Source organism: Rousettus aegyptiacus, unplaced genomic scaffold (genome assembly GCF_014176215.1).
Source record: "Rousettus aegyptiacus isolate mRouAeg1 unplaced genomic scaffold, mRouAeg1.p scaffold_m13_p_4, whole genome shotgun sequence".
In the NCBI taxonomy this organism is placed as follows: domain Eukaryota; kingdom Metazoa; phylum Chordata; class Mammalia; order Chiroptera; family Pteropodidae; genus Rousettus; species Rousettus aegyptiacus.
In genome coordinates this window covers 4,946,270-4,971,093 of record NW_023416307.1, presented here as the reverse complement: position 1 = coordinate 4,971,093, position 24,824 = coordinate 4,946,270, and the positions used below count along the sequence as shown (strand labels likewise).

The 24,824-nt window shown below is 50.4% G+C and overlaps 1 protein-coding gene across 4 annotated transcripts in view; it reads right to left on the bottom strand.

Moving 5' to 3' along the window:
* Positions 1-22,788, bottom strand: part of RUNX1 (RUNX family transcription factor 1) — a 227,903-nt gene extending 205,115 nt beyond the window's left edge. For 2 of the 4 annotated variants that reach the window (XM_016164078.2, XM_016164080.2), the window contains exons 1-2: positions 22,548-22,787; positions 22,302-22,419 (exon numbers count right to left, since the gene is read on the bottom strand). In XM_016164078.2, the coding sequence (XP_016019564.1) occupies positions 22,302-22,359 (58 nt within the window). In that variant the 5' untranslated portion in view covers positions 22,360-22,419; positions 22,548-22,787. Of the gene's footprint in view, positions 1-22,301; positions 22,420-22,513 lie in introns of all 4 variants that reach the window. The other 2 variants (XM_016164081.2, XM_016164079.2) reach the window with 2 other exon arrangements.
* Positions 22,789-24,824: the final 2,036 nt, after the last annotated feature.

Sequence of the window (24,824 nt, the reverse complement as noted above, 5' to 3'; positions counted from 1 at the left end):
ATAATGGAGCTGTCGGGATGATGGCATGTTTTCCCAGTGGACCAGTTTGAAGGACACCGCAATTACAGATGTGCACATTCCAGAATATGTAGTTAAAATCAGATTTATTATTTTCTAGTCACAATCTTTTTTATTCAATTTTTTTTTTTAATGTTTAGATGAGAAAGAAGGCCATTAGGACATTTCAATGAGGTCTACAAAGTAAATAAGGAAAATAATCACTTACTGATCTGGATAACGGCCCACTAGGGGGGAAGTTCCTCCTTAACTGCATTTGAAGCTCTGTATGTCCAGGTACACCACGTCTCTTACAGGGCTTCCCATGTCCCATAGTCTACGAGACGGCCAGTGTTCCCCGCAAAACTGTGCACGTCCTGCCTACCTGGCTCATGCTAGCCCTGGCTCATCTTCTCCTATTAACCTTCCTTCGACTTGAGGTGTTACTCCTTTATTTCATCATAATGTTGAGTTATTTCATTATTAGAGTCGTATGCCTGGATTAGCCAAAATGTATGGGTCAAGCTCAAAAGAGCCGCAATCAGGAAAACGTGGCAATTCAGCACAAACAGAAAGGGTCAAGGCATAGTGTGAGAGCAGTGATTTCCCACAAGGGATTGCTCGATGCGAGAGGTAGCAAAGTCGAAGAGGTTTCTAGGTGGGGAGGAAATAGGCAAATGATATTGCTCTCTGGAACCCTTAAGAATAAGGTAAATTCTTCTTACTTAGGGTCACTATTCATCTCAAACACAGGAAGATAAAGGGATGCATGTAATCTATTTCCGCCCTATGTTTCCAAACAAAGAAGGATAACGGAAGCAAATTTGAAACTTCGGGAAGAAAATCTTAGTAGGGGCAGCTAGCGAGGCTCCTGCGATGAGCAGGGTCCCTTTGATGCCTAGTGGCTGTGCTCTGAACCCGCCCGGGTTGGAGCCATATTCTGTGACTGGAGACATTCTCTCTTTTCTCTCTCTCTCTCTCTCTCTCTCTTTTTTTTTTTTTTTTTTTTTTGGAGGGAGGGTTGTTCTTTTTATGCTCAGAGAAGTCCATGCTACTGATTTGAGAAAAATCGAGTTTTCCAGCTTATGTGAAACTACGTTCAGGTTAATTCTCAATGACAACCTTCGCTTTGGAGGGTCAAGGCGTTTGGTTTCCAGCTAATACTGTGGTTGTACCTGTGGTTACCCACTGACTTCTCCTCTGCTTTGCTTATCTGATAGCAGGCAAATGGGGAAAGAGCTTTTAATATCCCCCAAAAGGGGAAGATAGGCAATTAGTTATTGACCGCATGGAATCAGGCCATGTCAACTCACTCCAAGAGTGAAAACGGTCTGCACGTTAGCCTTTGGGATTCCTTTTATACGAGATTCTGTATTACAAGTCTCATCTGGATTTTTTTTTTTCTCTTTTTCTTTTGTAAGTCAGGTCAGGGCATTGCACACTGCAGAAGAGAGAGCAACTTCACTTCTCCCAAACTATGTCATTTTTATGACAGCTCGTAAATTTCGTTCCCATATACTGCGCATATCCGCCCGGGGAGTCGTCGGTTCATCCCTCCTCGCGGAACAGCGAGAGAGGGGATCCTTTAGAAGAAGAAGGAAAAAAAAGGGGGGGGGGCGAAGCAACCGAAACAGCCAGAAGCAGCGGGGACGCGAGCGGCGGCGACAGGAAAGGAGGCGGTGGCGCGCGCCCTGGTGCGCGGGGCGCTGCAGAGACGGAACTTCTGCAAAAGCTGCCCGCCCGCGTGTTATCAGCGGCGCGCAGGCCTGTGGTTTTGTCGCTCTCGCAACCCTGCTTTAACTGCCGGTTTATTTTTCGACAAACAGGATGCCTCCATCAGAGGCTGTCAGCATCCCGGGCTCTTAGAGAGAAAAGAGGTAGTGCAGCCCCACCCTAGCTCGAGGCCCGGCCGGGTGAGGGGAGGGAGGGGGGTTCTGTTTCAAGAGGCTTTCCAGAGAAGCGACGAGCCTGCAGGTGCAGCCGCTGGGAAAGCAGCAAGAAGCGCGCGAGGAGGCAGGAGGGGGTGAAACCCGGCTCCTCGCCCATCCCCCCCGCAACTGATTCCACTTCCCCATCTCTGCAGGCCTCCGAGACAGGAGATAGCGTGGCCCAAATCAATGGGGGGCAGGTTGGAGTTTTAAGACAAAACTCCTCAAACTTGAATGTGCATGCGAATCACCCAGGGCTCTTGTGAAAATTCTGACTCTGATTGCGCAGGTCTGGGCCCGGGGCCTGAGATTTTGCACTTCTAAGGAGCTCCTGGGTCATGCTGATTGTGCCGCTGGTCCAAACACCCCACTTTGAAAGGCAAGGCTTTGGGAGACTCAACTCGCATCATTCTCCACAAATTTCTTGTTCAGAGTGTCTGTACAGGCTACAAGCCACGTGCAGAGGGCTCCACATTAAAGTGTATTCTACTGGATGCTGTGCAGGTATTTCAGTGGATATTTATGTGCAAGCATTTATTCCTGTGGCTCTCGCCGCTTTGCTAATGGAATCGGAAATTCCTTTAAGCTCTGGGGCGAAAGAGAGTTTGAGAGAGTTAAGGGGTTTTTAAAATCCCAGTTGTGGACACCAGAATTCAGGAGAGTCTAGATTAGGTTCTGAGCCCAGAGATGTTGGGAGAGTGGTGGGAGGCGCCAAAAAAAAATAAAAATAAAAACACACGTAAAACCCTAACGCAGTCAGAGGCTTTCCCATTGAAAATGTCTGCGTGGTGCAGTTGCAATTCCCTCGTGTCCACGTTTTCTCGGGTGTAGGGTTGTGTGCAGCAGTACAGAATTTGGAGCCTGTATGTGAGTATTGTTAGCTTTGATCTCAGACTAACTCGATCTCAGACCGACTTTAAGGGTTTGTGGCACGCACTTTCAAATATGTGTTTCTGAGTCACATTTAATGAGCAGTTAAGTGTGACCTTCACCCTGAGAGGCTCCACAGCGCGTGAGCAAAATCACGAGAGAGGGCTCGCCATCTAGTATGTGTAGGTCCCACCAGGGATGCCGCTAGCTGTCAGGTCTGGAAACAAACTCTGCTCAATTTCTCTAAACCCTGAAATTTCATGAAGATTTCATTTTGACTTCATCAAAACCAGTCAAAGGCTTCCTGTTACAGAGAGAGTTTCTCAAAGTATGAGTAAATTCGCGGGGCTGTTGAGGTGCAGATTCTTGGACCTTGGGCCTCTCACAGTCTTCAGGGGAGCCCCAGGAATCTGCATTTTAACAAACACTCCGGGGGATTCTTATCTACTGCCAAGTTTAAGGACCCCCTTGGTCTGCAAGTTCAAGTCCAGTCTTATGGCGACACCATCCGAACATCCGGCTTCGATTTCGCTGTTCACTGGTGAGATGAAGTAGCCTCTCTATCGCCCATGAGCCTCCCTTGAACCAGCCTGACTGGCCACCTCATTCATTTTATCTCTTTCGTCGTCCCCAGCCCTGTACGAAACAGCTTCCTTCTCTCCGATCACGGCTTCTCGTGCAACAGCTCGTCGTTTTCCTGGGCTGTGGTGGCTCTTGTATTTGTGCTATGCTGTTCGTGTCTCATTTCGTTCACTGACTCCTTCTCATGTTTGAGCCTTGCCTCGCTTTCTAGGCGGTAAGTTCCTCGAGGGCCGTTGCATGCCCTATAATCTTTGTATTCCAGGCCATTTCTAACACAGAGTCCTTCACCCATCAACTAGTCAGTTAATGACTAACATGTTTTATAGGGTGTGAATAGCCAGGCACACTATGGCTCCGGGATCAGAAGAAGTTTGGGAGAGAAATGTGAGTGGAAGTGAGAGGGCCGGCAGTCAGATTATATGGTTATGAAAGACGCAGAGGAAAAAATGGAGTATGGACCCCGGCTCATCGGTCTGCTGTATCAATTGGGGAAGGAATTTCTTTTTGTTAAATATAACCTCCTTGGAATCTAGATGGTCAAATCCATGCAGCCAAGGATGGATGTTTGCTTTACGCTCTCATCCCCGAATGGCGGATCTCTTGGGTGGCCTCCCCGCACTGTGCCTTCTGCCCCAGGTGACCTTCCCCCCTCCTCCATTTTGCCTGCTTGGTGGTCGACTCAAATCCCCAGCTCCAACCAAAGTTGGAGGAAATTTCAGTGTATTACATACGGCAGATTAAAAGAATGGTAGTATATCAATGATTTAGTGGAAAGCTACAAACATGCCTCCGTTTTAATCCTGACGCAGCAGCTAGGATTATTGGCCATGCAGACCTGGGTTTTCTTTCTTAACCTTTCCAAGCTTCAGAATTCTTAATTTTGTTATCCAAACTCCGAGCCCCCCATATTTTCACTTTCAAAGTCGGCATAACGATATTCGCTCATAAGGCATTGGGTGGGGGAGCGGAGTACTGCGTGGGGACTCCCGGGCGAGCCTGGGTCACGGCAGGTGCTGGTAACCCATCGTTTCCTGCCCCTCAGCGCAGGTGAGTTTCCCGGATGGATGCTTCCGAGTGTTTCAGACCACTCCTTGCTTCAGGCACTTCCGCCATGGTCCCACGCACATGCCCACTGTTATTCCTGGCTCACCCCGCTGCCCTCCAATTCTGAGCCTCTCTCTTCAGGGAATCTTTTGGCCCCTGCAGGAAGGCTTCCCTTCTTGGGCTTCGGACATATCCCTGTTGGGTATCTGGTCACCCTCCTCGCCGGGTCTGTGCACATCCTGACTCTGCTTTCAGGATTCCTGCTCTTCTCTCTTCTCGCTGCCCTTTAATCTGGTGTCTCTCAATGCTCTCTCCTGCCTTGACTTTTCATGCTGGGTTCTCTCGTCTTCTACCTGCCTTCTTCTCTTCCCTCTGATACGCGAAAGTCCTTACGATAGTTTAGACCATCTGTTTAAGGTGACAGCTCTATTGTCCTCCACATATAGAGATTAGGATCCCCCTTTCCAATATGAAAATGCTGTCAACAGACAGCATAAAAGGCTTTACAGATTCATAAGTGACCACTGCCATCATAATTTCTAAGACCTTTCTGGTCTTCCCTTTACTCTTTGACAGGCACTTGTTCTGAAGACATGCAAAAATTACTTCTGCAGCCTTAGAGGTTGGGGAGGATTGCACTTTCCAGAAGGTAAAACACAAGAAGGAATAAAGGGCAGCAATATATCTCTACAACCGTAACACCGGTGGTTGGATTCTCAGTCACGTCACTATTCGCGTTTTGGGCCTGACACTTCTTTGCTGTTGGGGCTGCCTTGTGCGTTGCGGGATGTGTAGTAGCATCCTTGGCCTCTATCCACTAGATGCCAGTACACCTCTCCTACCCACCACCCACCAGTTGTAGCAACCGAAAATGTCTTTAGACATAGCCAAATGTGCCCTGTGGGCATAATTATCTCCTCACCTCTCGCCCTATCCTTCCAGCTAAGAACAACTGATGTAAGATACTTGAAGGCGATAAGTATAAAGAAGAAAATGGAAAGAGCAACGAGAAAGGTCTGCTTCGGCAAGAGATTTCCCATACGTGATACAAATAAATGAATAAATAAAGGAGACTGAACGTGAGAAAGGAAATGGGAGACAAAATCTTAAGAAAAAGTATAACATTTACGAAGATAAGAAAGTATTTATCCAGTCAGAGGGTCCACTAAGGAGCATTCCCAGATGGAATAAAGGATATCAGACCCTATCTTCGCCGACTCCCTCTTACATGCGGGCATTGACTATGGCCGAAGGTGGGTGCTTCCAGGTGACTGTGGTTCAGGCCTGGCCGAGGGAGATTCAGGTGTAGAGGGACTTTTGAGGAAACGATCAGGGCTGATTAGCAACATCAGATCCCACCATCGTTCACTAGACGCTAACGGTCTCAGAATGGAAAGGGAACATTCATACGCCACATCACCTGCCCAGCATTTCGCCGAAGCAAATTTTCTTCTAAACTGAGCGGTATGGAGAGAGGGTGCTGGGCACAATGGCCTGGGCATCCAGCAGGGCAGGACTTGGGTCCACTCAACTTCCTGAGGCTTCACCATGACGGGCAAGACTGAGAAGTTTAATGACACATCTACTGTAAGTTATTTCCCGAACCTCTTCTGTTGTTTCCAGTAATTTCCTTTTTTGAACAGGAAAACAATAGTTAAGTTTGCTACCTACCCTCTTCCCTCCTCCCCACCACCCCCCCCCAAAAAAAAAAAAAACGATCTCTCTGAACAGACGACAGAGAAATAGGGGCATTTTCCCTGTTTTTTGTTTGTTTGTTTGTTTGATGTCTTCAAGGTAACCCATTGGGGAATGGGCTGGACCTCATTATCCGTGCTGTGATTATGGACTCTCTTGGTCACAGACATTTATTTTTCAAAAACCCAATGAACTCGTGAACAGGAAGAAGTCCTTTGACTAGGCTGCGTTTCTCACATGCTTCTTGAACACTTGCCCAGCGTCCCATGAGGGACACCCACAGGACTTCCAGCCCGACACTGTTTGGACAGAAGTGGAACCAGCCCCATGCCTCCTGCTCCTCTTTGCTCTACTACCCCCACATCTTCTTGTTCTTAGCTGATCACAGGAGTTTAGGGGGAACCAAGTCTGCTCCCTGCTGTGGTTGTGTGGGCGGAGAGACGACTCTCTTCTGCTCATACCCTTCGGGATTTCTACACCTCAGCAGTAAGCACAAGGTTGATGGAGCTTCATCCATCTATTCACTTGCCCTTCTGTCCATCCATTCGCCCATCCATCCCTCCCTCCCTCCCTCCATCCATCCATCCATCCATCGAACCATTAAATATTTACTGAGTGCCCACACCCTGCTGCGTACTGTGAATAAAGAGAAAAATGAGACTTGAGCTTATCTCTCAAAGAACTCAGAGTCTCTGGGAGAACACACTTATAAAAGAATTGTTGAATTACATTTTGGTAAGAGCTACGTAGACATATGAACTGAATAAATAAGAGCCAGAACTAGCATGTACCGCTGGGCACCCTGGAAGACTTGGTCATCAGACCATCACCTGCCGCTTCAGGACGCAAACGATTGTGTCCATCCACGTCTGTGATGGGGAGGTGGGGAGGCCTGCTCTCTGTTCCCTCAGCACCCCATGCAGACACACGTCCCGGCCATCGTGACCTGCACAGTGACTTCCCTGCATGGAACAACAGCCCCGCTGGGTGGCTATAATGACCCTGTTACCAGGAATTATGGGAGCAATGGAAATCGTGCAAAGAGCATGGGGACGCATTCTCCCAGAGGAGATTTGAAAACAGTGTGTAGAAAAGGGAATTGGGATTTCTGAAACTTTTGACTAAGTCTTCAGCAATCCGTAGGTCCTTGAACCTATCATAATCTGGTCTTTTTGATTACCTCTCTTCTAGGATTCAAGAGTCTTCCTCAGAGACACGCTGACAATCCCATTTTGAAAAGGGAAGGGAAACGAGTTATTCAAAATCAGGCACTGGAAGAAAGGGTTCAGCATTATAGTGTTATGCTCTTCTAATACGGTTTTTAACGAGTTAAGGGTTCTCTTACAATCCAATCATGGTCCTACGTTCATCATTCACTCATCTGAATTTATTCCAAAGGACATGAGTACCCAGTCACAGCCTCTCTAGAAGACCATTTCTTGAGAACATACAGTTTCGTGGTTAAGCAAGAGCTCAAGCTCCAAAACCAGGCTACAGTTGAATTGAGCTCTGCCACTTCCCAGCCCTGTGACCCTGGACAAGTCTCCTGGCCACTCTGTGCCCCACCCATCCATGTGTAAAATGAGAAGACTCATCGTCCCCACTGTCTAGGTGACAATGATGACTCGAGTCCCCATTTTATAAGGCACTTAAAGCAGGGCCCAGCTATACAATAGTGCTTGTTCAATAAAACGTGACATTCCAACAATGCTTTCTCATCACTTCCTATGGGCTGACTTCTTTCTTTTGAATTCTAATCATTGTGTAATTAACAGAAGCCACCCGGAGGCATTGCTCCAGGAGAACCTGATTTTCAATCCTTTGCCCTAGATAAACTATTGACCATAGAGTTAACAGGCCACTTCTTCTAGGAAGTGGTCACATTCAGTGCATTAATTCTTTCTTGTTTGTCCTCAGCAGACTGGAATAACGGATGCCTTCATTTTCTGGTCTTGCTATGGGGATAATGGCCGATTACCCTGATTTCAAGGCCGCTGCTCATGGGCTGTCAGTTTTTGTGGACAGCTTGACCCGTGTTAGGGGACCGGGGTGGGGGGGGAGCAGGGGTCCAACTATGTGGGCGGGATGCAAACATGTGGGAAAGGGGGAAAATCACCTCTTTCTTATTTCCTTAGCCCACAAATAAATGGGAAGCAACAAAATAGTACATTGGTTCCAAAGGTTTCTGTGGCACAGTGGTTTTCAAATAGGGGCCATACGTCCCTCAGGGGGCATTCGGCAATGTCTGGAGACATTTTGGGTTGTGACATCTTGGGGAGGTGGTGCTGCTGGCATCTAGCGGATGTGGGCCAGGACACAATGCACAGGACAGCTCCCCTCAACAAACAATGAGCCGGTCCCCAATGTGCAGAGCTAATGGAGGACAAACGCTTAGCCCGCACAAAGCCTTTCACCTGGAACCTCAGAGCGAAAGGCTCTCAGACGCACGGCCCCTCAGGACGTGGAAGATGATGGTGCAAGGGCACACTCGGCCCGAGGCCCCTCCTGTCACACTCCGTGCCTCATCTCATACGTACACCAACCACTCGCATGCAGCGAGGAAAGCGATCCAGTCTGCAAAGTTAGGTGCCCACGTGCAGTCGCACGAATCACAAAACCGGAATTCCCTTTCGGGGTTCGATTTGCCGGACGGTGTAAAGAGGAAAATGGGAAAATTAAGCCGAACAGTTAAGTAACTAATGAAAAAAGACAGATCAGGTGGAAAGAAAAAGGCATGACAACAGGAAAAACCAACTTTCGGCTTCCTGGGTGTCAGGAGGCACCCTCGTGAATTCCCAACTTGGTCCCCACGGCAGTCTGTGAGGTGAGCGTCCGCATTAGCGCACTGTTCAGAGGAGGAAGGAGAGGCCCAGAGAGGGTAAGCAGCCTGCCCCAGGCAACTCAGCAGGAGCTGACCACAGAGCCACCCCCGCACCACAACACAGGACAGGAGTGACAAAGGACAGGAGCAGGCAAGCCAGAGGGAACCAGGACTTCCACTGGGCCTTGCCTCCTACATGCTATGTTGACCCGGCCGCTTTTTAAACTCATCTGGGTTTCATGCTCCTTTTTAAATTTTTATCCAGTGGGGATTAAGAGCTGTGCTGAGCTCACAAAGCTTCTTATTCTAAGAGACAAAGGGGGCGACGTGCCCTACGCGGTGAAGTCCTTGGCGCATGCTGGTCGCTCTCCTCACTATGATAATAAGCAACGTAGGAACTTCATCCAAGTTCATTCACTGTAATGAACAAACCAGAATCCACCCCGAGAGGAGGAAGGGCACGTGGTGTCGCTGGTCACTGAGCCTGGCGGCGCTCCCCACTTCTTACTCCTTCAGGCGGAGTGGTCTTTACTGAAAGAGGAATGGAGGAAGGGGTGCGGCTGCCTGACACCCCTCCACCTGCTGCTGTGGAATGGCCTGCTGCATCCTAAGCTGCAGTGGTTGAGGCGCAACCCGTCACAGGAAGCGGCGGGAAGCCTGAGCCGGGGAGGGTGGGCACGACGGCATTGCGGGGACTCGCCAGAAAAACCCGAGGCCCGACTGAAGGTCAAGCGGAGATCGGAGATCGCTGAGGGAAGATGAAAGGCAGAGGGTGGGAGGTGGGGCCGGGCGGGCCGGCCCCGGGGCGTGTGCAGATGGGGCTAAATAAGCATGAAAAGGGCGTTTTCTGAGTCACAAGGATTCCCAAAATATAATCTCCGGTTAACACCGTAGAGTTTTTATTTCCCTGTCAATTGCACCCTCTGAAAAAGGAAAGCAACTCTTCTGAGGTAACACGGAACCGGGAGCTTTATTAGTTTATTACTTTTTTTTTTTTTTTTTTTTGTGGAGAGTAATTAGCTTGAGCACCTTTTAATTTGTTCCCATTAAGATGTTTGCATAGGAACAATTAGAAGCTGGCGGGCGCCCTGAGCTCTCAGCGAGCAGGAGACTGACTCTTCCGGCTGCCAGCTGGCTTGTGTGTGGGGGGAGTGGGGGGCGGGGGGGGGGTGGAAAAGGGGGGATTATTGCACCTTTTGTCATGCAGGGCCCCAAGGAGAAGGAACTTTCTGTGACTAATGTAACTGATGGTAGAATAACCAGATGAAAAATACCTTTCCTATAAATAAGGTTAAAAAGAAAAAATAATAATAAAAGAAAGAAAGAAAAGAGAAAGAAACCCTCACACCCGCTTACTTAAAAAGGGATTCGTAATGACGTCGGAGCACTGGCGACGTGGGCTTTTGAAATTACAAAGGTTTCTGCAGAAGGACGGAGGAGCTGTTCCCAAAGGGTCACCAGTGGGTGGGTGTCTAGTGCCACCGGCACCTGTGGTGTGGGGGAGGGCCCTGTGCGCAGGAGGGGCCGAGGCCACCTCCTGCCGTTGCAGCTGAATCACTGCTGCTGGGTAGAATTTTTATCTCAGCCGCAGGCGTAATTGCATGTGAGTATTTGCTGGGAGCCTCACTGAAAACCCAGGCCAAGGTCAGGATCGTGACGGTGCAGGTTCCCGGCAGTGGGGAGCCCCTGATGACCAGTTATGTCGTTTTGGGGGCTCTTCAGGACATGGGTCCCAGGATATGGACCAGATAGGGCAAGAGAGGCACCTAGGACACAACGCGTTAGGGAGGCGCTGTCACTCAAGGTCACTCAAGGTCACGTAAGGGCAGGGTCGGCCTCACAGGGCCCTCAGAGCGCGCGCCTCCTGAAGGTTTTCCAGAAAGTGCCTCACTGTCTCATCCTCATCTCACTGCCACTGGACTCCCAGACTGATAAATTAAGACAGATGGTCCTTTGGGAAGAAAGACTTTGCAATGGTTCCTCTTCGCTCTGCCGAGCCAGCATCTCGCCATCATCTTGGGAACAGGTGATCCCGAGGCACGGTCGAGTTGGAATGCTGTGGGCTTAGCGGGGCGGCCTATGGCTACCACGGGACCACCGGTGGCCTCTGCCGCGGTGCGCCTCTGACGGAGAGGGGGAGGCAGTGGGGACCCAAAGCCACCGAACGTGTCCAGAGTCGTGCGAGCAATTCAGGACACGCCCCGGCTCGAAGCCGCCTGAAGTTCAGCCCTCCACAGTGTCACTCGCTGTCCAGGGGCCTTGGCAAGGCTCTAACAACAGAAGACTCAGCTCTGTCATATCTCAAACCAAGGGGACGGTAACGCCCTCTCCCGCCTCCACGCGGCCGCCGGGCTGTGCGGCACAATCGCCCCCATTGGGACCTGGCCTCCTCATCAGCTTAGCCTCCAGCAGGTTACCTGAGCTCCACCTGCCACGCTTCCCCCAGCGAAGTGGGATTCGCAATGAGAGCACCGCCCGCAGGTTCCTGCGAAGGATTTCGTGGGCTTTTGCAAGAAAAGGCTTGGCGCGGGCAACACCGGTAGTCGCTATGACCACTCCGGATCCGCAAGCTCGACCCGCTGCCGGGCAGCACTAAGGTGGTGGAAGTGTGGGTCCCCCTGGCTAGGGGACCCACACTTCCGTCTCGCTGCCCTCCGGGTCCCGCCTTCCGGGCCGGCAGAAATTCCTTCCCGCCGTGGCCTCCGATCTGCACAACGTGGGGGGGCATGTTCCACAGTTGCCTTTTACTTACTGACTCCCCCTGTGTGTCCACTGCTTCGTGTCCCTCACCCCAAATCCTCCCGACAGCCGTCCAAAGTAAGAATCATTGTGCCTACTTTATAGGCGATGGGGGGACCAGCCACATGACCCCATAGCCCTTGGCCCCCTGCTCCCCGCCCCCTCTGGTGTCCCTAGCAGACGGCTCACAGACAAGGACCGGGTGGTCAAGAACGCAGGATGACCTTTCGGGGTGGAGTTTATACTTAAACATCGATCGAAGCCTCCGGGTAAAGGAATGAAAGCCCCTGGCAGAGGATGACTGACTCAAGACGAGAAACGTGTAGGTATCTGGACTTTCTAAGCCAAATTGCAGTATTCATGGAAGGACAAGGGAAGACCATCATGACTTACATTTTTAGTTTTTATCTTATTTAAGTTCCGTTTTGGGGGGTGTGTTTTATAATGCACATACTATAATTCTATCCTATCAGTACGGTAGTGCAGGCAGGTCATTTATACACACATACAGATGCACAGGTTTGGGGGAGTGCTGGTTAAGTTTTACTTACATGTGACATGATCAAAGTAGTTTGGAAATTACTGCCCTGACATCCAGGGGTCTCTGCTCCTCCTGGAGACAGCTTTTTCAAATTCAGTGCATCATGGGAAGAAGCCGCATTGGGTTCTCTAAGACGCGTGACTTTTCAATGCTGCCTCCAGGTGTGTGTGTGTGTGTGTGTGTGTGTGTGTGTGTGTGAGAGAGAGAGAGAGAGAGAGAGAGAGAGAGAGAGAGAGAGAGAGAGAGAGAGAGAGAAGAGAGAGAGACCTTGATTTCTCCTGAGAAAACTTTAAAAATCAGGAGTGCTGTGAGGACCTGCATCTCTGGTGGGAACTGTAGCCTGGGTTCTGACCTTGCTTGAAGACAGCCTTCCCCCACTTCCCAAGTGCTCCTTTGAGAGCGGGGGTGGGGTGGGGGGAGGGCTGGCAGCCTTGACCGAGGCCGGCTCTGCACCCCTCTGCATGAACATGCACCTTTGCTGTCCTTCTGGCTGTTTAGATTCCGCCAGAGACTCTCATCAAAACCAGCCTGGTTAACCATAACGTTGCCCACGGGTGCATGCTGGGTGCTCGCCTAAGGGCAGCGGTAAGTTCATGGGTGACAGAACATCGAAATCGTACCAGGGCGGTGGAGGCTCTTGTCAAGGCGGCGTCACCCCAAACTTGCACCTAAGGAAGCGCCGAAGGGCTGTGGGCTGCCTGCAACCTGTTCTGCTCGGTGTTTCCTCAGACACAAGGGGATTTACCTATAAGGGCTGTGGTGTCGCAGCCATGCAAAGAACAATTAAGGAGAATGGGGAGAGGTGTCTGCTAATTATTTAGGCTCTCGAGCACAATCAACTGCCTAAGTCCAGCGTCTGCAAAACTCGAGGGGGCAGGAGCCAGGCTGACCCAGTTCCTAGTCCGACTCAGGCAGGGCCGGCTGTGGGGCCTTGGCGAGTGACTGTCTCTGGTCCCTTCAGTCAGGGAGATATCTAAAATCACTCTGACCAAGATAATAATATATATAAAGTTATGTAGTTTCAGATGCCAACTGAACTATATAAAACTACGTGTGTGTGTGTGTATAAAACTATATATAGAAAACACGCCCACATATACAACTTAGAAAGCACCAAATAGGACATTTCACAGCTCATATGTCTATAGTTTATTTGTTATTCGAACAGATTCATCTACCTCTATGGTACAATTATCTCTTTGTTTTGAGCATAACCTAGAAGGATGCATATGGGAGGCATTGCTTTTCCTTTTTTTTCTTTCTTTCTTTTTTTTTTTTTAGCATGAAGCAATGATGTAGGATGATTGGCAGGTGAACAGAATTCCTATTGTTGGCATGGGACTACTTTATATGACTCCACACCCTTCGCCGTCCTCATGTTTGTTTAAGGTGGTTTAATAATCGTTCCTCTCCTCTGGGACTTTGAGAGTAACAGTCATCCTGATCTTTATAAACAGTGGATTCAATATAATAAAATAGCAGAGCGAGTTTCTGTTCAAACCTGTCAATGCCTATGTAATTTTGTTTTGCCCGTTCCCACCACGTTACATACGCCAGCACTTAAAAGGGCTGAAACGAGAGAGAGAGAGGAGAGAGAGAGAGAGAGAGAGAGAGAGAGAGAGAGAGAGAGAGAGAGAGAGAGAAGCCTTCCGAAGGACAGAGCTCCTCGCTCCCCGTCCGTAGCGCCTCCAGACCTTTGCATGGGTTTTATGCACATACACAGTTTCGGATTTTATAAATTATATCCTTTCAAAGTGGGTCGATGTCAAGTTCAGCTGCGGCTGTTAGCGAGGGAAACGGGGCTGCACAGATGCAGCCTGCAGATGGGGCGAGGGGCTAGGTGTGCACAGTTCAAAGTGCAGACAAGAAGCTGGGCAATAAAGTGCAGCAAACTGTGGTTGGCGTTAAAGCCGCTGCTGGGAAAACGGCACCCCGACTAATGCCTTTTAGTTAATCTCCGCTCCCTTTTGAACGTTTCGGAGCTGTAATAAAAAAAATAAACATCAAAGGCTCTACGTGTTAAAATGTGTTGCTTGGGAAAAAAAAAAAAAAATGGCTCCTACCCTGAGCGATGAGAGAGCAGGACAGACGACGTTGTGAGCCTCCCGTAGAGACGCGCCCGGCAACGGCGCGTGGCCGCGGCCTGGCACGCCGCGTGCTCGGGATTCTGGCCGTGGCGCGTGCTTTCTAAGGTACCCTTATCTGGCAAGCCGACGACTGCGATGTTTCCTAGGCCTTCCTTTAGGGTTTACTAAAAATTCTCTGAAATCCTACACGTTTCCAGAAGCACTTGAGCGCTGCCCAGGAGCGGTATAGCTGCCAAGGGGAGACGGGGGGCGGAGCTCGCTTTGTGGTGGGGGGGCTCCCGGGCTCTAGTTTGACTTATCGCTCATGTCTTTTCATTTCATTCTCCATCGGAGATCGGAAAAGACTATGGCGCTTTCTCTTTCTCTCACTCCTTACGCGGAGCCACCGTCTTCACGGGGAACCTGCATAAAACTAGGAGTAGAAGCCGGAAGGCTGGCAAAGAAGGGGAGGCGCACGCTTCGCAGAACATCAGGACCGCCTATTTCTCTCTCCCCGTGGACGTGGCTTCAAGGCTTGGCACGTGGAGCCCCGGGATTTAGAATTCATTTGGGATGGGTTGCGAGTCTGCACAGAGGAGCCTCAGCCTTGAAATCGGCAGAGCTGTTGAACGAGCCCAACTCGCCAACTGAGATTTCTATTTTTGGTGACTTTGGGGGCCCCCAAATATTGGGGGGTGGAGCTCACTGTTTAAAAAGAAGCCCGTCTGAAAACAGACGCGTAAGGACCACGGGCCAGGAGGGCAGCACCACACACAAAGTCGACGGTGGTCTAAACGAACGCCGATCTTACAGCCAGACAAAGTGAACGATTATATTATTTCCTATTTCAGGAAAAAAAAAAAAAAAAAAAAAAAAACAGAATCTTTTTTTTTTTTTTTTTTTTTTACTTTAATGGGGCATTGACTTGCAGGAAGATACATCGACATTCAGACTCAGGAAGTAGACAGGGCCAGTAATTACAAAGTAAAAGTAATCTGTAACTTGTGGAAACACAGGTGTGAATACATGGTCTATCTCCTAGATAGAGGCTTATTATCCGGTTGTCATAGTCATATCCAAGATAAAAACATCTTTAGGTAAAAAAAAAAAAAAAAGTTTCCCTTAAGAAATTCTGTAGAAAAGAGTTCTCTTTAAAAAAAAAAAAAAAATTAAGGTGTTGGGCCAAGAGGTGTTGGGAATTCACAAGGGTCGGGCGGAGTGAGATAAAGGCACAGGGTCCGGGTCCTGATGGGGACGGCGCCCACAGCCGGGCGTGGCGCCCCCACACTCGAGGCTGCGTGCTTCCCCGTTCTCACATGACGACGGGAGAGTCCAGCGCGATTCTCGGCTTCCACACTGAAAGCAGGTGTGACCTTGACTCCCATTCACCCAGCTCCCCGCCCCGCCCCATCCGAGTTCTCCGCCTGTGTCGCTTTCAGTAAATCGAGAATACATGTCCCCTCTCCCACCCTCTAGCATCCGTCTGCGGCTTCCAAGAAGGACCGAAGGAAGACCTCAGACCCTCTCTGCATGTCTTTTCAAAGCGCCGTTGACACGGAAAACAAATGAGACACGGTATGACCGGGAAAGCACGGTCGGCCTGGATACGGCCTTTGCTGTCAGGGCAGGTGGCCCACCGGGCTGCTTGACACCCGTCCCAATCCTTTTCCTCTCCGCTTTCCTCTCCTCTAATGGCTGGAAAGTGATGACTCCATTGTCCTAGGCACCTTCCAGTCAAAAGCCTCGTGCAATGGGCCTGGCCTACGAGATACGTAAGGAGAAGCTTGCAGAGAAGGGCTTCTTCTCCTGAGTAGAAAGACGGTGCCCCACAGGAGAAGGGTGGGAGGCCTCCCCATCTCCTTCCTGCCTGGACAGATCTGAGGCGCGGGCCAGCTCACCACAGGTGCAGCGTGGTAGAACCAACACGCAGTAACATCCTGACCCCATCGTACCTGCCCAGGGCTACTTTCTCCTGAACCGCCTGTCACCTGAGACAGACCGGTGCCTGGCAGCTTAAGCCACAGCGGTCCGATTTTCCTTTCTGTGTGGTCTGCAGCCAAACGTAATTCTCACTGATTAAACATGAGCAAGAGCTTTACGCTCACGTCACTGTCATAAAAGGCATCGTTTCAATTGTCTTTTGGGCACATGGTTTATTTCTCCACCTTAGCTGCTTCCTTCCCTTCTCTGGCATCCTTCGGTGTTACCAAGAGAGAGGGAGAGAGGAAGGGAGAGGGAGAATCTGGAAGCCAACGGAGTACGAGAGTCCTCGCTCCAGCCAAGACCGAAGTCTGTGCAGACCGGGGGAGGCTCCAAGCGCACTTCTCCAGCACGCGAAAGGGGACATGTTTCGCGTTCCGGAATCCCCTGAAGTCTTCTTAAAGCACTCCCTGATCACATTCATGGTCTGCAAAACTCTTAAAAGAAATCCTCCCTTTCTAGTACTCTGGGGTATCACGCTTATCATCCCCCCTGCCCCCCGGGGGGGAAAACAGGCAAGAACGACACATCACTTGAGGCTTATTTTACTCAGCCAAAAGGCTAACGTAGGTGATCGGCGGCACCCAGGAGAAGGGAGAAGAGAGCTCAAGAAGAAAGAGTTGCGGGGAAAGGGTGTTCGCAGACGTAAACATCTGTTCAGGCAGCAGAGCGGCTTCTGGAGAGTTCTCTGAAGCATGGGAGTTGGCAAACGTTTTTTGAGACGACGTGGGGAAATGCTTGGCACTCATGCATGGAATGGTAGGATAACTATTTCCTATCGGAAAATTAAATAATAATAAAAAAAAAACCTGCTGCTTCATGTTTGTTGTTAAACTGAGAAAATGTGTGATGCGTTTTCTGACACCTCTCTCTGAGGTGTTGCGAGAGGAACTTTGAAATCTGGAGGCAAGCTCCTCTAGAACGTTCTGAGCCCCTCTGACACGGCGCAGATGAGACACAGAGACATTGAATGACTCATCTAGGTCACTAGGAAGTTACCTGAGAAGCTGAGAAATTTGCTTGAGTTTCCTGTACGGGCCCCGCTCCCGCCCCCATTGGGGCAAAGCAGCCGAGGCCGCCAGCATTTCTGGCCTCGACAGAGTGTGTGATCAACATGTCACTGAGGTGCACAGAAGTGGGCCGTCCCTCGGAGCCCAGAGAACCTGTACGTGACTCAATGGGCAGAATGGCTTTTTCATTAAGAAGGGCCTTCAGGAAGATAAAGCTCCATGTAGACTCCCAATGAGGAGAAGCATCCGTCCAGGTTTCTGTTACAACACGCTCCAGTGAGCCTTGATATTTTAAAGCTAAACATGTCCAGTTACACAAAGAGCCCTCTCTCTTTTGCCGTCTTCATTACAGACACTTACGAGGATGACAAGAGACTGTGTTACATATTCATCAGGTGGGCTGCTTTCCTGACTGCCTCCCATACCCGCTGGGGTTCCCGCCCCTCTACCTTCATCCAGGGGTCCCCCGCCTCTGCCTGGGCCACCCTTCCCTCTCCCTCTGGTTTCTAACCTGCACACCATCTCCTTCCCCAACCCTCGAGTCACTCTCCTTAGGGATCCTCCCCCAGCGTCCTCCAGAGCATTGCAACACCTTGCCTGGAGTGGACAGAGTTTGACCAAGTGACCTCTTAAATAACTGAACATCACGTCGCCGTAGCTAATATTTACCGCGCCATTTTTACGGCCTTGCGAACCCTGTCACGCAAGCTATTTAATCTATCCACGTGGCTGCTTTAAAGACAGGTCCTACCGCTCTCCTTGTTTTATAGATGAGGAGACCGAGGCCCATGAGGAAAGTCACTTTATGCTGTTTGACAAAAGCCAGAAAAGGGGATAGGAAAGGGAAGGCCACCCTGGCTGTCTGTGCGTGGCCCCTTGCAGACCGCCGGCCCCGCCATTGTTAGTAGTGGCGGCTCTCGGTCACTCTTGGGCTCTTTCCTCTAGACTGACACACACCCGTCCCTAGCTTCTCTGTGCAAGTTCCTGCGTGTGGTGAGCCCTCCTCGGCCCCAGCAAAAGGGCAGGTCTTTTCTGAGCACAAATTTCAGGCGTCTTTCAAGAGAACAGAAGAATCTCCTGGCTGCTAACTTGCTTCTGAAACCGCCTAACCGCTTCTGGCTGTTTGGGTCCTGGGTCAGCAGCTCCTTCTGATGATGCTCCAGCGACTGGCTGCCGTGGTACCTGCCCCTGGTGTATGGGCAGGCGGGTGGCTCCTGCGGACAGCTTCCCGCCCGCTTCGGTAGAGTGCTCCTAAGGGAGGGTTCTCTGAATGACAGGGACACTCCCGCTGGAGGAGGCAAAGCCAAGGTAGTGACTTCTTTTGGGAGCTGCTATTTTTTGCTCTTTTAAAAGCTTACACATTTCAGAATGGCTTTGTCATTTTCAAAGCGTTCTTAGCGTGTGAAGGGACTAAATGGCAAAGGGTATAATTATGAGTTGAGATAGATTTTTAACACCTTTTTTTTTCTTTTATTTTCTTTTCTCAGTTTCAAAATGTGTGGGCGGTGTAAGAATGCAAGGCTCCATTTCACACAGGGGGTATCAGGGTCTGACTCTCCCACACCCAGCAGACCACCTAGGAAAAGGAGCGTTTCCTTGTGGGACGAGGGGAGTCAGATTTGCTAAGACACCCTGATATGGACTGGATTGTGCTTGCCCTTACATTTATATCTCGAAGTCCTAAATTCTAGTACTTCAGAATGCGACCACATGTAGAGACTGGGTCATGACAGAGGGAATTAAGTCTGAAGGAGGTGATTAGGGTGGGTCGTAACACAATATGACCAGCGTCCTTATAAGAAGAAGGGATCGGGACACAGAAATGCACAGAGGGAAGACCAGGTAGAGATCGCCACCCTCAAGCCGCGGAGGGAGGCCTCAGAAGAAGCCAGCGCCGCGGACACCTTGAAGCCTTCGCTATAATAAAGTTGCGAAGGACTCTCTACACTTCCAGCCTCCATAATCATGAGACAATACATTTCTATCATCCAAGCCACCCAGACTGTGGAATATTTTTTTTTTTTTATGGCGGCCCAAGAAACAGAATATGAATTTCACGCTGTGTCCGATGCCTGGATTGATTAATCCACACCTTTTCTGTGACCTTAAATATTCAGTCGAGCCAGAAGGGGCATCTTCGCGGATATGTTTTCTGGAAACAGCGGCCACCTGGTGCCCACCGAGGAGCCCCCTTCACACGCCAGGCCGCGTGCCTGCGCCTTCTGCGAATCCCTTTGAAAGGTGCCTCTGAGGGCGGCACTGCGTCAGCCTCGCTGAGATTTCTACCTGTGGTTCTAGGAACCCTGAGGCGTATTAGCATTCAGGCTTCGCACAGACCACTAAGCCACTTCTAAGAGCAAGGCTACCTGCGGCGTTCCCCACTCCGCACCCGCCGCAAGCTCTTCGGGGCGGCCTGCGGCGGCGGGCCCCGCGGCGGGGTCCTGCGAGGATGTCCCGACGCGGACCCCGCGCGACGGGTCCCCGGGAATTTTCATCCCGCCGCGGCGGCCTCTCGCCTGGGCGAGCGAAGCGAGAGCTCGGCGCCGCGTGGTGGGAAAGCGGCCGTGTTCTCTGTGGTAGACCACACGCGCTTTGCATGCCAGCCTCGCAGACTCTCGCTCGCCGGGCTCGGAGGAGGCTCCAGACCGGCTGCCTGGTGAAACGTCTGCAGGGCTCGTTCGGTCCCGCGCCTCCCTCTGCCCCCAGTTTCCACACGGGTATCTCGCCCGGAGTGGGTTTCCTTCTCTGAGAATTGCATGCACTGATAAAGTAGCATCCCAGGCAGAAAACAAGACGTGTTCCCCTCTAGCTGCAGCTATGGATTACAGGCGGCGAGAAATGACCGCAGCCCAGAGCGAGAACTCAGAGAGAGAACTACGGTATGCCCGAGAGGATGCTGACCACCTAGCATCAGGCACCGAGGCCATGTCCCAGATGGTACCCACAGTCATGACATCTTGCCACCCCTCCAGCCCCAGAGAAAGGTGCTTTCCCTTTGGCTCTCTGAAATGAAATCTCAAGATTATGTTATTGTGTTAGAGATTGTGAAAGGCCCTGAGTTTCTTTTACAGAGAGGAAGGGATGAAAACACTTTTTTTGCACGAGTCCTTCTGAGTCTGGGTTGGGGTCTTGGGCCCTTTTCCCTCTGCCACCTGGAAAACTCGCTGTTGCTAGTCCTCAGCCTGGGGTGTCTGGGTGACTGTCCCCTGGGCACGGGAGCTGTGGGGGTGTTAGGGGCCAGGCTCCTTCCCTTTCCCGGTGTCTGTGAAGGCCACCAGGTCCCCACAGTATCATTGCTGTCTGACCAATAAGGACAGAAGGCAGGCCAGCACCACACAGCAAAATCCAATCTATTGCCTGGTGAAATGTTTTAAAATTTCCTGACTCTGTCTTCCTGAGTTGATAGAATAGGAAACAATAATCGTTGTGGGGGAGGGGAGGGTGTTCGAAGCAAGTAAAGGCAGGAAGATCTCTTTTCTGTTATTTTACACGTATTGCTTCCTTCGCTTGTGAGCGGCCCGGAGGAAACGCAGAGAGGGAGCTGTTCGCAGCTCCTCGCCTCTGGCCAGCGCCTCTGCGGAGCCCAGCTCTGTGGCGGGTGTGTGACTCACAAGGAGCATGATTCAACGTCACCGAAAGCTCCTCAGCTGCCCGTAAAAGAAGCGCCCGAAAACCCTTTAATTTGAAGCTTTGAATCGGTTCATGACTTGCTTTCTTCCCCTTCTCCTCGACTTCGCCCCCAACGCCCGAACACACGCACACAGACACACACACACACACACACGCACACGCACACACATCTTTGTCAAGTGTTTAAATTTCAGGGACCCGGCGGCTCTGTGGCATTCGGGATAGCATTTGCTGTGACGGAGTGGCTGGCGGCCCCCTGCATTCCCCTGCTCGCCTGGCTGCATGAATAAGTAATGAGTCACAGAGACTATCTGGGTGCGCACAAGAGTTTGTAGCCAGCAGATTCATTATTCCCCCGACCCACCGCACTCCGTCCCGGCTCTGCCAAGCCAGCCACACTCCGCAGGCGACAGCCGGAGTGCACGCCCGGACGCCCGGCAGCACCTCCCTGACATCTTCGTTATTTTTGTTGGTTTAAGCACGGCCCTCTTTTCCCACCAAGATACACAAAAGGAGCGCACACGCGCGCGCGCGCACACACACACACACACACACACTCACGGCTCACCTCTGCAGCTTTGCATATTTCAAGAGGCTGGTTGCAAAAATGCAGACACGTTTTCCACACTAGCTGCTCTATCAGGAATCCTGCAATCTAAGGGCTTAAGTTGAGACAACGTGTGACTTGGGAAACTTCTTTATTCCTCTTTGTGACAGAGATCCCTCCCTTTCTCTTGAAAGATGCCGGCTGCCTCTTTCCACTGAGACCACAAGGCACAACGCAATACAACCTCATCCCGGTATTTTCAACCCAGACAAATCTGCCCGGCTCCTGCCTTCTCTGCCACTTGGGGACAACCGGGTGGCCACTTTGTCCCTGAAGTCGCATGCCATGAAGCCTAATGCCCATTCGTGAGCTTACCTCCGCCTCCGCCCCACGCAAGCTCAGCCCTCCTGGCCGGCTGTGCATGCGCCTCTAAACCCCGGGGCAGGCTGGAGCGTGGCTCACACAGCACGCTGAACTCAGGAGAACTCAGCTGCTGTCATTCTGGGCAAGGGACAGCAAAATAAAACTCAGAGAGCTACACGAAAGCTTTATAATCTCCAGGACTTTAATCAGGAGCAGCCAAACTTACTTGCACTTGACAAAGTTTTCACACACCGACTGAACACTTCGACAGCTTAACTAAGTATTTATTAAAACGTTTTTGAAGAGCTGCCATCTGATGAATAAGTAATCCAATAGCTTTGTAACCATACGCCCGAGTTTGAATGCCTCCCACCACACGGACGGGGGGGGATCGGCCGGGTCCATCTGCACCGAGGTACAACAGGCTGCCATTTCATTATCTGCAAAGCCGAGCTGAAGTAGATATTAAAAGACCAGCGTGTACTCACCTCTCATGAAGCACTGTGGGTATGAAGGAAATGACTCAAATATGCTGTCTGAAGCCATCGCTTCCTCCTGAAAAATGCACCCTCTTCTGAAGGCAGGGGATTCGATGATTTCTTTTACCTTAGGAATGAAAACCAAGAAAGGTCACTGTTTTAACCTCACGCTCAGCCATGGTTCCCGACACCTCTTCCCTCCCCTCCCCCGCCTTTGGTACCTCTGGGGCTCCCTGAGCCCTATGAAAAATGTACCTTTGCGAAAACAAATATTCAAATTGTTAAAGATTAAAAAAAAAAAAAAAAAAAGACCGGCGGCGTCTTGGCTGCGGGTTGATGATGTTCACCACTCTGTGAAACCCTGTGGTTTGCAGCCAGTGTGATCCGTCCTGCAGCTGACCACTGTGTCGAGCTTAGACTCCTGACACTCCCAGCCTCCCCAACTTGTGGTTCTGTGGTTGTTTATGAGGCCCAAAGAAGTTTTCACACAACCCAAATTACAAATTTAACTGTTCCCCTTTCCACCACTCCTCTTAATTGGTTCTTGCCAATCATGTGACCTCCATGATGTCAATTTTTTTTTTTTTTTTTTTTTTTTTTACTTTCTGAGCAATGCCCTTCTTCCCTCCACCTGCCTCCCCCAGGCTGTGCAAGAAAATATCCCAGTAGACCTTGCACGAGAGCCACTGCAGAAAAAAGTGACTCAGTCTCTTAGTATACCAGTGGTCTTTGCCGATGTAGTACGACTCGGGTCCTGCTGTTCTTATTTGTGGTTTTGGGAACTACCGATTATTTTGATTAAGATTTCATTGCTGCTTATTCAATAGTAATTCTACCCTGGCATCGGGCTGCTGCTCAGAGAGCCTGTGGATTCCATTTTTTTGAGGTGCTGGGCATCAGCTCTGGAGAATGCAGCTCTTGGTAAAGAGAAACTACAGAAGGAAGAAAAGCAAGAAAAGGAAACGTTTGGATGGGAGTCCGGCCCCTGAGAGGGGCTCGCAACTTATGATAGTTTCAAGCCTGAAGAAAAACAGCATTTTAATTCTGCGATGAAAAGACTATTTTAATAAAACCAAAATACATGGTTTTATTCCTCCTAAATAAATGTCTTCGTAGTAAAGAGATAAAATCATAGTGTTCTCTGTCTCTCTCTGTCTCTGTCTCTGTCTCTGTCTCTTTCTCTGTCTCTCTGTCTCTCTGTCTCTCTGTCTCTCTCTCTCTCTCTCTCACACACACACGCACACGCACACACACACGCATGCTGTAGGAGGCCAAAGGAAAAGAAAGAAAAGAGGTTTGGTATTTTGGGTGGAAGCAGAGGCTACCCCACCACCGTGGACTTGTTGTTTTCACCTGTGAAAGTTCACGGCCCTGCCTTTCTCTAGAGCAATTTGAATTGATCGGCTAATCCACACCTGTAAGCAAAACTCAGCCCAGCGCCATCTTAATCAAACCCTGAGTGCGTCACGACGAAGGATGCGCAGCGGATGGAGGATCCGGGGCGAGCGCCTTCTCGCGGGCCTGGTGACAGGACGTCACGTAGCGTCTCCTCTGCTTTAGGGGGGGAGACACACCTGTTTGGAGATGCTAAAACATGGGAGACCTTCGCACGCGGGCGAGCCATTCTGGGCGCACATCTTCCTTTTTCCTGCCGGGTGGTTCTACCTGCTAACGGATAAAATATCGCTCCTGTTAAAGTTCCGAAATAAAGTAAGACTCTCGTCTGCTAATTACCCACTTCATTTTGCTGTGCCATCTTCCACAGCACTCCAGACACGGCGCGTTTCAGCGCACGCGCTCGAGAAGAGCCATGCGGCGAGGCAGCTGAGACGCCAGCCCCGATCGCAGGCTCGCAAGCTCGTCTCTGACGACCAGCGAAGGCGCTGCAGGAAGTCCACGTTGCCAGAATAATCCTCTGTTTGTCCCCTCATTCTCTCCACTTCGCCCCTTCCCACACTGACACCATGTTCAAGGGCAAACGGCACAACTCTTTTAGAAGAATAAACGTGATTTTTACTTACTCCTGTTTTGACTAAAGCAGGAATTGAAACCCAAGAGTCTGCTTTCTCCCAGACTTGTGCAAAGTTAGCTTGCCGAATGATGACCTTATTAATACGTATGAGAATGATAACGCGTGTATTCATTTTCATGACGTTTGTCAGTATCCAAACATCATGCGTGTTTCGTATTACTCTCAATGCAAACCCCTTGTTAAGATACTTCGCGATATGGCCCTGCGCTTCCCGAGGGGGTCAGGTCTGGGTTCCACCTCACAAGAGGTCCCTTCTTCTTTCCTACACTTGCTGTCCCCTGGAAGGTCCCGAGAGCCGAATGCTGTAATGTGAAGCTGCCACCTCGCAGTTGGCTCAGACTTAATAATGACTCGGAAAGTCAAGTGGCGGCACAGATAAATCCTTTCGATGTTTCATTTTTGAAACTCCCGGATGCTTTCAGCCTTAGGTGTCCCGAGGCTTGTGAGGAGGCGTTGGATGTGTCAGCTAACTGTCCGGATTCTCGGCTTTTATCTGTGGG